Source organism: Miniopterus natalensis, chromosome 21, assembly GCF_054644295.1.
Source record: "Miniopterus natalensis isolate mMinNat1 chromosome 21, mMinNat1.hap1, whole genome shotgun sequence".
NCBI classification, from domain to species: Eukaryota; Metazoa; Chordata; class Mammalia; order Chiroptera; family Miniopteridae; genus Miniopterus; species Miniopterus natalensis.
The window spans coordinates 6,595,274-6,611,676 of record NC_142101.1 but is presented as its reverse complement, the minus strand read 5'-3'; the positions used below and the strand labels follow the sequence as shown (position 1 = coordinate 6,611,676).

At 50.1% G+C, this 16,403-nt stretch overlaps 1 protein-coding gene across 1 annotated transcript in view; it reads right to left on the bottom strand.

The window, feature by feature from the left end:
• The window catches only part of PCNX2 (pecanex 2), a 194,302-nt gene that overhangs the window by 125,919 nt on the left and 51,980 nt on the right, over window positions 1-16,403 (bottom strand). Inside the window, exons 13-15 of the mRNA XM_016195999.2 lie at window positions 14,763-14,934; window positions 9,988-10,098; window positions 8,118-8,209 (exon numbers count right to left, since the gene is read on the bottom strand). Coding sequence (XP_016051485.2) covers window positions 8,118-8,209; window positions 9,988-10,098; window positions 14,763-14,934 — 375 coding nt within the window. The remainder of the gene's footprint in view (window positions 1-8,117; window positions 8,210-9,987; window positions 10,099-14,762; window positions 14,935-16,403) is intronic.

Sequence of the window (16,403 nt, the reverse complement as noted above, 5' to 3'; positions counted from 1 at the left end):
AGGGAGAAGAGGGCTTTTGAAAGAAAAGCATCACATGCCCTGTGTATTTATCAGAGATTTGGTGCAGAATTCCAACAGTTTCCTTTCTACAAAGAGAAGCAGAGGGAATGAGAGGAGGTAGTGACTGACATTTCTAGTAGATTTTAAAAAATAAATTTCTATATTTTAAACATATACATATTAATCTTAAATTTTATTTTATATATATAATTTCTTTATTACACTCACATACACACACATGCACACAACACACACACATACAGATCCTGGAGGGAGACAGGTTTTAAAGAACCTATCGCCCACCGGCAATGAAGTGTGAGCCACGAGACAGTCCCTTCAGTGTGAGCATCCCGAGTGCTCTGAGATGGTCCCATGGGCCCCTGGGCTGGAAATGATACAGATTGATGAGCTCTGGCTTCATAAGGCTCCCACAGGTTTTGAAAGATTTTTATGAGGTAGAAATAAAATTGTCATATAGTCCTGCAACTCTGTGGTAGATTTCAGATGGGGGATCTTCTGATGAAAATGCACAGGGAAGTTCAGCTTTGAATAAAAGTGCTCTCTAAAGGGAATCTTAGTTGCAGCATTTTTTTTTTTTCCCCTTAGAAATTTCAGACACATCTACACTGGAATTTATGGGTCTGCAGATGAACTGACGGTTTGGTTATAAAGTAAATGCAAACAGAGCCAATTCTCACGTCACTATGCCCTTCACATCAGAGTCACACACTTTCTAAGGAAAAAGGAAAAGATCTTTCTTAGCCCATTAAAAACAAGGGCATCTCTGAGATCCAAGGGTTCACACCTCCTAAAATAAGAACCAGATCTTATCACTTTGACTCTCATGTAAGTCCTATTTCTTGGTCTGTTTACAACGAGTCTCATCTTTAAGTAAAAAGATGGTCCTAAAGTTCCAGAAATTCAGTCAATCAGACGTCTCCCTGTCCTTGAACCTTGTATCTGCTCATGTTTCACACGTGTCCTGGGTCATCATGTGATCGGCACTAGGCACACTCAGGGCTGCTCCCACACCCCATGCTCAGCCCTCCCAGGCCCTGGACACCCAGAGGGGCCCCGGTGCCCAGCCCCAAGTCGAATTCGCAGTAGATAGTCACTAGGTGCTCAGTAAATGAACGGATAATCACCTTAACAAATGTGCCAGGTCAGACTTCCTGTTTACTAAAAGGAGATTTTCCTTATTTCGTATTCTTTATCATTTTGGTGAAAAACTTCCTGTGTTTATGATTTTAACAATATTTTACATTTAGGAATAGGTACTGAAAGAAAATGAGATCATTGGCTAGCAAGAGAGACTGACAGGTACCATTTGTCCTAACCGATCTTTATCAACGCAGATAAATAGGGGTAAATACACACACTCACTCACACATACACACACGTATACTTTTTGAAAACTCTGACAGTTACTTTCCTTGTCACAGCCTCTGTCTCAGTTACGTGTATTTATTCAACCCCAAAGTTTAAAGAACACCTTTTATATAACAGACCCAGGGCTTCTCACAGGACAGAAAGAGACGCCTGTATAAACCAGCCTGTACCTCTGAGGGTCTCCTGGGGAAACTGGGCATGGCGAAAACATGCACAAACAACCACCGCAATAATCGTTCCCGGGGACTGAGCGGTGACTTCACTCACCACTCTGCACATATTCTCAGTGACTGTCCAGGTTAGGCTGAACGGTGGGGACAGCGGCAGGTGGGGGAGCAGGAAACTTGAACTTTCTAGGAAGGGAAATGCGACACAAGTACCTCCTCCCTTCCTCCCACTCGCAATAGCTTCCTCTCTAGCGGTTCACAGATAAAAGATGCGGGATGCCCACTCCCTGGCATGTAGAAAAGCACGATTCCAGCCATCGAATACAATCAAAGTCTAGTATAATAAAAGTACATTAAAACTTGGGTTTTCTTTTCAAATGTATTACTATTGACAATATCACCATCATGGGCATCATCATCATAACCATCAACGACTGATGCTAATAATCGTCACCATGAGTATCTGTTTTCTACTTCGGTGTACAAATTACCACAAGCTTAGCGGCTTGAACAACACAAATGTATGATCTCACAGGGCTGTGGGTCAGGAGACCTCTGCTCAAGGTCTCACACGGCTACAATCTTAGTGTTGGCCAGGCTGTGATCTTACCTCAGGCTGGGGACCTCTTCCAGGCTCACTCGTGGTCGGCAGAATTCAATTCCTTGCAGCTATAGGACTGAAGTCCCCATTTTCTGGCTGGCTATCTGCTGGGGTCCACTCCCACTCTGAGAGGCCACCCTCAGGTCCTTGACCAGTGTCCTCTCCAGAGACAGTTCACCACATGGCAGTGTACGTCTTCAGGGCCACAGGGGAGGGTCTCTGCTGCGTCCTCTGTCACTGACCTCCAGGCTCTCTCTCAAGGACTTGTCTGATTAGGTCAGACTCATCCAGATCCCACCCCTTCTGATGAACTGAGTCAACTGATTAGGGACCTTAATTACATCAGCAGAATCCCTTCACCTTTGCCAGACAATGGAACCTAATCACAGGACTGGCATTCCATCATACTCACAGGTCCTGCCCACACTTAAGGGGCAGAAATTACAGAGGATGGGCACACCAGGGGGCTAGAGTCTTGGAGTGACTTTAGAATTCTGCCCACCACACCACTTAAGCTAGACCCTTGAGCTAGACACTGTATATACATTATCAATATAATTTTACTTATTCTGACAACATTAGGTATTACTAATCCATTTCACAATAGAAAAAACAATGTGTTTTAGCCATGTGCCCTTAGGCAAGTAACGTATGCCTCCCTGCTTGCCATTCGCCTCTGGAATGCAGAAATGCTATTATCTTCTATATGAAACACAGAGCTGTAATAAAGGGCAAGTGAGAAAACACTTGGGAAATTACTTTAAATTTAAAGGGCATAGATCTGGGAGGCATCTTCTATGCCTGTGGATTGTTCTTACAGTTAGAAAACACATTTACACTTCAAGAGTCTGAAGGAGGACGGCACAGGACGAAGACTGAGACGACGCAAGATCTGGGATCTGTGCTGTGTGGTGCTGAGTGAGCCACTTAATCTCTCTGGACCCCATTTCCTCACTTTCAAAAATAAAATGAAGGGTTGGACACCTCAGGTTCATGTCAGTGCTAAAACTATCCTAGAGCGATGAGTTTGTTTTATATCTGCAATTAGATTTTAAATCCTGAATGCAGGGGAAATGCCATCCTGCAGGACCTAGAAGAACATGGGGGAAGCTCTCCCACAAGCAGTTGTTAATGAAGCTTGGGAAACACTAAATTATAATAATGTGCTTTAACCTCTGGATCCCCCTGCCATCAGTAAGACAGAATCTCTTTGTAAGGGATGATAAGAACTAGGAACCACGGACATATAGAAAACGCAGCTAATTAACTCCTGAGACATTTCTCCGGGGAGCAAATATTCCGGTTGTTCCTTTACATCACTGTCAAATATTTAAGTCAACAAGGGGGTCCATTTGGATGCCACTCGCTACTGTCTTGGATGAGTCAAAGAGAATATGGAATTAGAAGACGAATCAGGTTTTCCCCTAATTAATATTCCAGAGAGCAAAACTAACTCCCAGCCCCTCAATCTGTCTCTGTCAAGTGAGAGTAATAAAAATAAAGGACATACATAGACATCAGGCTCATAGAGAGAACTGCATCTCCAGCAAGGCAGCTGACTCGCTGAAATCACAGGGGCCCATCAATCCATCACAGCGCAGAGATGAAAGGAAAAGCCAATTCCACCAAGGCAGAGACTAAGCATAAAAGGCATAAACAAAGACATCGTTAAACAGGAGGCAGAACCGCAGCTCCGGGTAAGTGTGTCGGGTTGAAGACGTGAGCTTTCCTTTTTTCCTAAGGATTCCCCTGCGAATGTGCTCACCTCATTCATTCAATTCACAGCACTAAACAGGTGCAGCTCTGAGAGCGGAGGGTCCATCTGAGACCATTAGGAACCTCTGAACTTATGAGTGAGGAGGGAGAAATGCAAATGGCTCCATTTTTACCAAAAGATGTTTCAAAATACAGGCAGAACATTAAGAATCTGTAACAACAAGCCATATTATTTCTCGCTGAGCAAGGGAAGTCGGCACCTCCCGGGATGCAGTAAACCTTCCCAAGTACCCCAGCTCCACCTGGTAAAAAGCGTGTTTCAACCCTTAAGTAAACCCCGAGCCTCCGAGGGTCCATTCCCATCACAGCTGGCACTGTGCTCTCAACGTGGAATCCACTTACTCTGACCCAACAGTCCCTTACACCTAGGGAACGCCAAGACAGACGGAAATCAAATAAACTAGGCTCAACCTAGGGTGAAAAACTGACCTTATCTCTTGGCCCAGCTCCGATCAGTTGGTTGGGGCTGCCTGTCGTACTGTCTGGGCATCAGAGGCCCTGCTGACCTCGGTCGGGGGGAAAGCGATCATCCATTAGCATCGTCTGATCTGAGGAGGGGGTCAGACTCAGGGAGGTGAGGAAATGAAAAGCACCTATCCCCCTACTAGGTAAGAACCCAAACACTCTGCCTTATTAAAGACCAGATTCCTCAAGGGTTCCCAAAACCCCCTAAGGATTTTGTAAGAAAAAGTCATTTAACAATCCCAGGAGTGTACATTAGTTTTGATAATATTTGAACTGGCAATAATGAGCCCTCAGCACGTGTCAGGCTTTTCAGAGCCTATAACTCTCCTGTGGAAATTAGCCTAAGAAGTCCCATGAAAGGAGAGACTCCTGAGAATGGGAGAATACTCTGTCTTCCACAGGTTCAGCCATGACTCTATTATACATGAACTATCCTTCACTATCAAATGCATCTTGTCTGCTGAGAAGCAGGAGACATGAGACAAAGGTCCACACAAGTCAAGGGCTGAGTAAGCAGATGGGACTTCGCAGAGAGACAGCTCAGAGAACACGGCCGACAGTCAGAAAGTGGGTTCTGGTCTGATCACTCGTGAGGGACTCGGGAAGTCAGTTGGTGAGACTTTTCAGTGTCTTTGTTTCCATCACTGGGGCTCTAAGCTTGTCCATGACGCTCAACACCCTAGAGCTGGTCACTTCCTTTCCTCTAAGTTTCTGTCATGGAAACATGCCCACTGTATCAAAACCATATTTTTTTGGCCTTGCATTCAACAGTGTCCATAATTTGATGGGTCCTGCACAGATAGCCAACCTTCTGTCTCATTTTTGTAGGTTAATTTTCTTACCACCTCCCCCACGTGCTTGACTGATGATAGAGAGCAGATCGGTGGCTGCAGAAACCTGGACATGGGTAGAGAACTGACGGAACAGAAGCATGAAGAGAAATTTGGGGTGGCAGACTGTTCTCTATCATGACCGCGATGGTGCTTATCTGACCATGTACACCCATCAGAGCTCATCCAAGTGTGTATTCAACTGTGAATGTTATGGTATAAAATTGATTTTTCAGAAGCAATAAGCATACAAATCAGGTCAGTGGTGCCCAGAGGCTGGGGCAGGTGAAGACCTCACCACACAGGGACACGGGGACCTCTGAGTTGGAGGAAATGTTCTGTAACTTGACGGTGGCGTTGATTGCACAAGTACACACACTTATCAAAACTCAGCCAAACTCTACATCCCAAAATGTATACAAACTAAAGCCTGGTCAATAAACCAGACTTTAAAAAAAATGAATGAAAAATAAATGTATAAACAAACAAGCAAACACTGGAACACAACAGGGCGATATAGGAAACGCCCTGCAAGTAAAAAGCGCGCGACCCCCACATTCTACAGGCAGCACTTGACCAAAAGGCTGCAAATGGAAAGAGGACCTCAGAAGGGCAAGAACTCAGAAAATACCTGTCCAAGTACCTTTCCTGGATGAACCACCTGGGCTCCTGTGGTTCGAAAGAAAGAACACCAGATACAACTTCTAATCATGAAATTGTTCTACTCGACGGTATAAATGTGGCAACAAACTGAGCGACCACAGCACACAAGTCACCCTCGTGCCTCAGGAAAGGAGGCTTCCTTCTCTGCTGCTTTTCTCTGACCTGAAAGAAAAGACCTCTCCGGAAGGGGTGGAGGAGAGAGGGAGGGGATTCTGCCATCCACAGCCACAGGTCACTCAACCACTGGGCGATGATAATGCTGAATTCCTTCTATTTCACGAAGAGGGACAGACTATTATGCTTTTGCCACTGGTGCTGACGAGTTTAATAAGATTTTAAGTTAATATTTTTTAAAACTTAGTTAAGAAATGTCATATGATATATATTTAAAACCCTTTGGAACATATATTACTTTTAGTTACTCTTTTGCATTTAGTTTTTATTTTATCCAAGAAGTATCTGTGGTTTAAAACATTAAATGCGTGCGTCCACAGAGTCAAGAAATCTGTATAATACTAATTAACTGATTTTTTTACAGATCACAGATACCCCGACGACATCATGTGTGCTGCTGTTTTCTGATTGTGTGGCACTCACTCCAGCAACAGCCTGGCAGCGAACAGCAGGGCCCTCTGCCCGCACCTGCCCCCCAAGGAACAGCAGGGCCCTCTGCCCGCACCTGCCCCCTAAGGAACAGCAGGGCCCTCTGCCCGCACCTGCCCCCCTAAGGAACAGCAGGGCCCTCTGCCCGCACCTGCCCCCCTAAGGAACAGCAGGGCCCTCTGCCCGCACCTGCCCCCCTAAGGAACAGCAGGGCCCTCTGCCCGCACCTCCCCCCCCTAAGGAACAGCAGGGCCCTCTGCCCACACCTCCCCCCCCCTAAGGAACAGCAGGGCCCTCTGCCCGCACCTGCCCCCCAAGGAACAGCAGGGCCCTCTGCCCGCACCTGCCCCCCTAAGGAACAGCAGGGCCCTCTGCCCGCACCTGCCCCCCAAGGAACAGCAGGGCCCTCTGCCCGCATCTCTCCCCCTAAGGAACAGCAGGGCCCTCTGCCCGCACCTGCCCCCTAAGGAACAGCAGGGCCCTCTGCCCGCACCTGCCCCCCAAGGAACAGCAGGGCCCTCTGCCCGCACCTGCCCCCCTAAGGAACAGCAGGGCCCTCTGCCCGCATCTCTCCCCCTAAGGAACAGCAGGGCCCTCTGCCCGCACCTGCCCCCCAAGGAACAGCAGGGCCCTCTGCCCACACCTGCCCCCCAAGGAACAGCAGGGCCCTCTGCCCGCACCTGCCCCCCCCCTAAGGAACAGCAGGGCCCTCTGCCCGCACCTGCCCCCCAAGGAACAGCAGAGCCCTCTGCCCGCACCTGCCCGCCCCTAAGGAACAGCAGGGCCCTCTGCCCGCACCTGCCCCCTAAGGAACAGCAGGGCCCTCTGCCACACACCCCTGCCCCACACCTGCCCCCTGGCGGCAGTGCCTTTCAGCAGCTCTTCCTTGCTGTTACCTCCAGATTTTCAATAACATACATGTTTTATTTCTTTATTTTTTTCAATTTCAGATATTATTTGCTTACTTTCTAATATGAAAGACAGGACTATGACCTCCCAACACACACACTTCGCCTCCCCCCTTCGCCCATTTTCGAGGGAACTAGAATTCAGGTGTTACGAATACCGAACACAACTGACAGAGGAGCCAGGCAAACGAGTGAGTTATATTCCCTGCTGATGTGCTTTTTGCTTCCCTGCAGTCGATGCCTATCCTGTTTCGTGTCGTCGAGCCTTCCCTTGCGGACGGCAGGGCTTCAGCCCACAGCCCATCTGTCTGCTAGGCGCTCAGGTTCCACTGCCCTCACAGCCTCCGGGTCTCTGCCTGTCCACACAGCCTTATGCTCCTCTGTCCCCTTCCTGTCCTCTGAACGGTAGATCGGAAGGAGGTGGCGGTAAAGCCAAGGTCCCACTGACCACCATGTGTAGCAGAAGCCCTCCCAGTGTCATCAGTGGACTGTGCCAGACAGACGCCAGCAGGGGGCGGCCAGGGCAGGTGGGCTTTGTGCCGGGCAGATCAGGCATCTGAATGCCTCTTCTAACACCACTGAGGCCTCCCCGCCGGGTGCTACCCGACGTGCTCAGGCTCCATCTCCCTTACACCTGGAGAAAACACGTTTCCCGGGACTGTCGGTCAACGTAATGGGAGCGAGGAGAAAGGCGAGGGCCTGTCCTCTCACCTACCTTCACGGCGCTGAAGCAGAGTGCGTGGAGCACAGCGGCGGTGGTGGCACTCCGGGCCACGCTGCAAACGGCCGATGTCATCCCAGAAACGGCTGAAACACAAACAGCGACAGTGCCTTCCTGGACTGGCAGCCCCCACAACCAGTAAACGCTGCAAGCGTGAGAGAAGGCTGCAGCGTTCAACCACGAAACGCCTGCTGACGGGCAAAGGATGCGTCCAGGGGGCCAGTCAACGAGCACTGGCCACCATCCGTGTACAAGAGACCGGCCATCAGGGGGCCAGTCAACGAGCACTGGCCACCATCCGTGTACGAAAGAGACCGGCCATCAGGGGGCCAGTCAACGAGCACTGGCCACCATCCGTGTACGAGAGACCGGCCATCAGGGGGCCAGTCAACGAGCACTGGCCACCATCCGTGTACGAGAGACCGGCCATCAGGGGGCCAGTCAACGAGCACTGGCCACCATCCGTGTACGAGAGACCGGCCATCAGGGGGCCAGTCAACGAGCACTGGCCACCATCCGTGTACGAGAGACCGGCCATCAGGGGGCCAGTCAACGAGCACTGGCCACCATCAGTCTACGAAAGAGTCCGGCCATCAGGGGGCCAGTCAACGAGCACTGGCCACCATCCGTCTACGAAAGAGACCGGCCATCAGGGGGCCAGTCAACGAGCACTGGCCACCATCTGTGTACGAGAGACCGGCCATCAGGGGGCCAGTCAACGAGCACTGGCCACCATCCGTGTACGAGAGACCGGCCATCAGGGGGCCAGTCAACGAGCACTGGCCACCATCTGTGTACGAAAGAGACCGGCCATCAGGGGGCCAGTCAACGAGCACTGGCCACCATCCGTCTACGAAAGAGACCGGCCATCAGGCTCAGAACTCAGGAGGGAAGCAGTGAGAAAGGAGGCTGGGGGACGTGCCGCCGTGGAGGCAGGGGGACCTCCTGCTCACAGCTGAAAGCCGCCTGGTCAAGATGAAGGTCCTGGGTAGGGACTCGACAGAAGAAAGGGAGAGACAGAGACAGACGCAGATGGGGAGGGAGAGAGAGACAGACAGGTAAGGAGAGAGGAGGGAGAGGGAGAGAGCAACCGCGACAGAGACAGAACGAGCGTGTCCCTGTGGAGGTGTGTGTGTGCGTGTGCATGTGTGTGCCTGTGCATGAGTGTGCACGTGTGTGTGCGCGTGTGTGCATGCATGTGCATGCGTGTGACAGGCGGTAATGTAACTGATCACCCACGATGCTCCAGTGTTTTATGAACATGATTTCACTTCTTCCTCACAGCAGCCCTATGAGGTCAGCGTCTTCCCTTCCACTTAGAGGAGAGTCGGTGTTAAAGGTGAGTGATCTGTGAAGCCTCCATGTAAGCCTCAGGTGCGCTGTCAGCCCCTGGGGCCTGAATTTCAACCGCCAGGCCGAGTCCCAGTGAAGCTGTAGGGGCACAGGCCACCTGTCTGCACAGGTGCACACAGAACACACACACAATGTCACATTCACACGCCCACGTTCACGTACACTCCCAGACATGGTCAAACGCACACTTAATCCGCTCACACTCTTTAACACACTTTCTGGCACATGGTTTTTCCAAAGAATGGCCAGAAGGGCCCCAAACCTTTTCCACAACTCGGAGAAACTACTCTTCCATTCCTTTGCTTGTCTTTACCAAGCAAGGTGGGCCCCTTTCAATTTGGCTGAATGAGTCCCGAGGGGTCCCTCATCCCCCTGACAGAGCCAACATGGAGCAGTTTAAGCCTCAGGACAAAGGAAAACTAGGTGTCCAGGCTCTCATTCCAGCCCGAGGCTACTGTGCCCGTATCTAACTCTAGACTCCCGCACAGGAAGAGGAGAGTGCACGACTTACCAGAACCTCCGAAAAACAGCATGTCGATCTGTTCCAGGAGATAGATGCAGAAAGTGTTGATCTGCGGAAAGAGCCCAAGGAGGGAAATTGCAGGGAAGCAATACAGAAATACTGGAAGGGAACAGACAGAAGAGACAGTGAGTGGGACGGAGCTGTGCCGGGCTCTGCTGCGGTCCCCCCCGCCCCTCCCAGGAAACGGGGGACAGTCTAGAGGCTGATGTATATGTGCCTGTGGAAGTGACGGAGCTGCTCCTGAGGCAGCGGCCCAATAACACAGAGGTGCTGGGACCCAGCAGAGACCTCCGGATGCTCAGAGAGTGACTGGTCTTCAGTTCGCAAGAGCGGACATGGACTTGAGGCTGACGAGGGTGGGAGGAAGCGAACTGGGCAAACAGCGACATCAGAACCCGAGGATGGCAGTTAGGGGATCTCTTCCTGCCTGGGAGGGGGTGCAACAATCGAAGCCCAGCCGGCTCCTCGCCTTGTGCGTCTGTCCCCTCGAGCACTTGAGCTGCTGCGAGTTCAGCCTGGACTCCAGGCCCCACAGGGGAGCCAGGGAGACCAGTGACTGAGAAACTCCACACACTGTCGGTGGGGCACTGAGGGGCCTGTTCTCAGGGGAACCAGTCACCTGGGAAAGGAAGGTGGCGCTTCCCCAACCAGTACCAATGCAATTGGACAAAACATCCACGGGCTATAGTTCAAAGTTTCACAGAGATTTGTTCAAGGAAATAAAAAGGAGTGGAGCTGTATTTTATAGCGACTTCTGTATCACTCGCTTTCTTAATTCTGTTTATGTTGGGCTTCACAGAATCACAGGAACGCACATTAGTAATGCTGAAATACAGCTGTCTTCCTTGCTGTCTCAGTTTGTTGGGTAGAATGTCAACGAAGTTTGATACCGGTAATCCTTAATAAAACTAAGGAAATTTGAATTGAAACCCAATAAGCCTACACATTGGAACTATGTCCTAACACTATACATCAACCACAGTCAACAGCAGAGGGGGGGGCGTTTCAGTTACTGCTGAAAAACCAGGAATGCAAACTCCTCATGGTGCAGAAGGGGCACCTACTGAGACCACAGGGAAAGAAGAGCCCTCTGCAGGGCGCCCAAGGCCCAGAGCTCCAGGGCGGTGGAGGAAGGAATCCTGGGCTGTGAACACAAAACCGGGGAGGTGGGATGAGAGGAAGGGGGAGCCCTGGGATCACCTGTCAGGCTGCAGTTCCCCTGATGAGAGAGCAGCCAAAAGTGGCCTTCACGGGACTGAAAAAATTGCACTTGAAGTTGCTGAAATTATTTTGCCCCTTCTTCCAAAGGTAAAGAAAAAAAGGCCTTGTGGTTGTTGGCAATTTTCCCTGTGAACAAAGACCTTCTTTCTTAGCAGGCGGCTGAGAGGGTCTGAAATGGTCCCTCACGTTCCTCCCTGTGTCCCATTTTTCCTACTAATTCCCGTGAATGCAGCAGCTTCTGGCACGCTTCCGTGTCTTTCTCGAAAACGTCTAATAAAAACACTAACTTGCTTATTTCTTTTGCTGAATGTGAAAATAATATTCGTTACTAAACTTGCAGCTTTGGGAGGAAACATATAGGATTAAATAACATGGAAACACAACCCAGACCTGTGATGCGAATGCTGACACCGCGTGTCTCCAACGTGCCACGTTTGCGTGTGAACTAAGTGTCCTTCAACCACTGAGCCCAGAAAATGTCTATACAAAACACAGAAATGTGAGGGCTCAGTGTGCGAGGAGAGTACCCATCCCAGGGCCTGTGCAAAACCTCCACTCCTCCCCAAGGATTGCATGACTGAGGCTGCATTATTGTCGGTAGGACGTGGTGATCCCAAGGACTAAAATAAAGCGTAAAACTCGCAGATCTGTAAAGGATCACCACGGCCACTGGATAAAGAACCCATCCATCCAGTGCACAAACCGCTTCACAGCTGATGGCTCCCATCTTGCCTGACCTCTTTCCACATCAGGGAAGTCTTTGCCTCTCTGGACAACCCAGGCTACCGCTGGACAACCCTAACCCAAACCATCTCAGGGTCTCTCTCGAAGTGAGCTATAGTCCACCCACAATTGCTGGGACTAGTTATTGCGGTGACAATAGCACAGAACAAAGCCCCTGGGCCTTCCACCTGGCAGCTTTTAATGACCCAAAGCCGCCTGCCGGTGGATCTCTGGCGCCCAAGCATTTCTTCTCTTGGGTGGACCCCCATTCCTTTGTCCTGTCTCCAGCCTCTGGGCAGCCCCTGTGGCCTCAGGGTGCACTAGCTTGGCCACCTCCTTTTGAAATATGATACTAAGAAGACCTCTTGGCTTTCCCATCCAGAGGATAATTACAAAGCCAGTCCCACTCCAGGCTTTTGCCAAAGTCACCCAAATGGAAAGCAATCAGATGTCAGCCCAGAGGTCACAGGTGTCTGACTGAGCACAGGAAATGAGTGCCGACTGCGAAGGCCTTCACCTCCCTCCTGGAAGTAAAAACAGAGATGTTTTCCTTATAAAGACAGAGGAGGGCACAGAGTGGTTCTAAATATATACGAGGAACCATAAAAGAAAAAGACCAGGGAAGAGTATTTCCCATGGGGTTTCTGTTTCCTTAGCTCACCGCCAGCCGGTAGAGGTCCCTAGTTCCCACCTGTCTTTCTTTTGGTGCCAATTTCTACCCTGGGTTCCTTGCTTGCTCTCCCTCGCCTTCTGTCTTTTTCTGCTGTTCTAGGATCTGCTGTTCTCTTTGCTTTTGCGATGGTCCTCCCCTCATGTAGCCTGTGACAAGAGCTTCTCCATCCTTCCCATTGGTCCAGTCCCCACATGGCTCTCCACCTCCTGCCCCGCTTGCTCTCAGCAGACCCCGGGGGTTCCTCGCCCCCTTCTGCCCCTCGGACAGGTTGACGGTGCTGAGCGACACCAGGGGCGGCCAGGGTCATGGAAAGATGGCCAACAGGCAGGAAAGGGTGGGGCTCCAAAGTGTGCAGAATCGTGACCTGCAGCTCTGTCTGCTCCAACTCTGACCCTTCACTGCAGCTGAGATCAGCAGCAAGATGGGTGAGCTAATTTATGAGAAGGTAAAACAGACTGAAAGTTTTTCTTGTTGTGTGTATGTGTTGTGTCTGTTTGTTCCAACCAATGGAGCTTCAAGCAATATAAAAAGTAAAGTGAAAGCACTAGGCAGGGTAGAAGCAAATACTCTTGAGCAAGAGGGCGCTGCTGCCTGGGGGTCTAATCCTGGAGTCGGTTCTTGCATCTCTCCAACACGGTTCTGTTTCCTACTTGAGCTCAGAGGTCCTCCGAAACCTGGTGCCTACCCCTTGGGTACTAAGAAGCCGCTCTGCTCCTCACGTGATGTACTAGGAAGCGAGGTGTGAGGATGCCAACAAAGGTGGGCTTGCTGGGGAGGGTGGAAGGGGAGTGAATAATTTGCCACCAATACAGCAGGAATGGGGAGCTGGGAAGGAGAGTCAGAGGGTGGGATGTCTACTACAGCTTCCACCTATAAGGAGCTCAAAGAAAACACGCTTTAGCCCTGGCCGGTGTGGCTCAGTGGTGAGCGCTGGCCCACTCACCAAAGGGTCTCGGGTTTGATTCCCAGTCAAGGGCACATACCTGGACTGCAGGTTTAATGCCCAGCTCTGGGTGGGGTGCATGCAGGAGGCAACCGATCGATGTCTCTCTCTCACATGGGTATTTCTCTCTTTTTCTCTCTCTCTTTCTCTCCCCCCCTTCCACTCTCTCTCTAAAAAAACAACTGGAAAAAATATCCGTGGATGATGACTAACAAAACAAAACCTTATGCCGTATCCGGGGCCCTCCCGGTCCCGCTGGAGAGATTCAGGGAGCTGTCGTGGGGGCTGGAGAAAGACTGATATGGGACCTACAGCTTGAATTCAGTCTCCTCTGAGCAAGATTTCCAGCTGGCGAGCAATGAATTAGGGGTGGACTCTTTGGCAGCTGCCCTTTATCAGCTCATTTGGTCAATTTGATCCAAGTTAGCACACATAAATCTGCAGATGTCATCACTGGACTTCTCAGAGCTCTAGGCCGACTGGAAGGGTCTCTTCCCATACTAATGACAAGAAGAGCTAATGCCCGGTGCCAGGCACTGTTCTGTGTGTCTAAATATAATAACTCATTTAAAACTGGCGACAACCTCTGAAGTGGGTACTATTTTTGTCTCCACACTGCAGTTGAATTTTGCTCAAGGTCACACAGCAGCAGGGCTGGAATTCACACAGCAGCCACCTGGATCGAGTAGGGCTCTAACCGTCCAACGTGCAGGTCACTGGTGTCAATGGAGCTTTTTATATCAAATGTAGCCTACACCCTACAGCCAGTAAAGTGTACCAGTGAAAGGATGCATGACCGGCCTGTCCAGGACTTTGCCTGGACTGAGAACCATGTCCACCTGTGTGTAACCGAGGGTCTGTGCTGTGCGGATGCGACTCTGGCTGTTGCCCAGATGGCAAAACCACCCCCACCCCAGGGAGCCCCACTGACACCCCACATCAGGCACCACAGTGGCCAGTCTCCAGATATTATGGCGCTGTAACTTCTTGGTCATGGATGTCAAAGCCCTTTGGAATGATCCTGTACTGGATGCTCTGGGCAGCCAGACAGTCTTCCGAAGGTGGGCGAGCCAAGAGGGAAACGCATCTCTCTTCATCCCATACCCAAGCAGGGAAGTGTCTCCAGTTAGGGACTCAGGACACAAAGTGAAGACAGACCCTCTCTCCTCTACATTCTTGCCCACACGCCCCAAATGAACTCACCTATTAGGAGGTCCCTAGCTGACTGAAGCGACCCCGGAGAGAAGAGCTTCAGGCCATACACAGCATAAGTGGGGGGGTGCCTGGCTTTGGCTCCGGCATCAAGAAGTAAAATGAGGCCACACAGCACACAAAAATAGACTGGTCTGCTGTACGTAATGATTTGGTTGTGTCCCTAGAAAACAAACACAATTTCTGAACGGTACTTTTATTTTGATTCTATGACAGAATCCTCACAGTCGATAATTTATACCATATAAGAAAATTTACACCATAAACTCACTCTCCCCCCTTCCCTCCCATGGCTCATACACACAAAACACTGGGAAAGAAAAAATGATGGTTACTCTGTCAAATAAGGATATAGAAAAGAGCCAGGCCAGGCGTGGCTCAGCGCTTGAGCATCGACCTAGGATCCAGGAGATGGGGGTTCGATTCCCGGTCAGGGCACAGCCCGGGTTGCAAGCTCGATCCCCAGTGGGGGCATGCAGGAGGCAGCCGATCAATGACTCTCATCATCAATGTTTTTCTCTCTCTCTCTCCCTCTCCCTTCCTCTCTTTAAAATCAATAAAGATATACTAAAAAAAAAAAAAGAATGTAGAAAAGAATGTTATACCTCTCAGACTCAACAAATGCACCTGAAATTTTAATTACCAGCTGTTTGGGTTTTTTTAAATATGTCTTTATTGATTTCAGAGAGAGGAAGGGAGAGGGAAAGAGAAACATCGATGATGAGAGAGTCCTTGATCGGCTGCCTCCTGCACACCCCTTCTGGGGATCAAGCCCCCAACCTGGGCATGTGCCCTGACCGGGAATCGAACCCTGATCTCCCAGATCCTAGGTCGATGCTCAGCTGCTGAGCCCCGCCAACTGGGCTAATTACCACCTTTGGGTACAACCCAGATCCAGTCCAACGCTTCCCCAACAGCGAGACTTCCATTTGGACTGTTTTTCACACACAAAATGAATTTAAACCAGTATCTGCACTGTGTGGTTTAGATTGAGCTTCACTATTGATAGGAAATAGAATGTAAGCTGCGGGCTTCCGTTTCCTTATGTTTTTGAAAGCAAGACAACACAGGAGCAGGTCCCACCTGCAGAGGCCACACACGATGCCCGAGGGAAGCACAGTGGAACCGAACGCTTGCTGTTTATATACGTCCCTCTGAGGCGGACCGACAACTTAGCACATCCCATCTTAGCCTTCAAGATATTGTTATGAGTAGAAACGTTTTTTATTCGCCTCCTTGGAAGGACAGAAAAATTAAGACAAAGATGTAACATCAACTTTCCAGGGCAAAAGCCAAGGAAGAATTTACATCTCAGAAATCAACGCACAACTCATAAGGCTCAAAATAAACCACCCAAAAACCAGTGAGTTGGTGGAGACAATCCTTTGCAATCCACGAACCACTCTGAGGGTAAAAAAGTAGAGATTACAGTGATGTGGCTTCATATGTGAATTTTCAGTCACTGCCTTGAATGTGTTATATTTAGAAATGCAATTTCATCGCCGCTGCTCCTGTAATAGAAACAGGCCTGTTCTGAGACCATCGTTAATAAGAAGGAACGGGCTGTCCATGGGGGCTGGTGATGCTCGGCCCTGAGTCCAGGCTCAGCCTTCAAGGAATATCTGTGCTCTT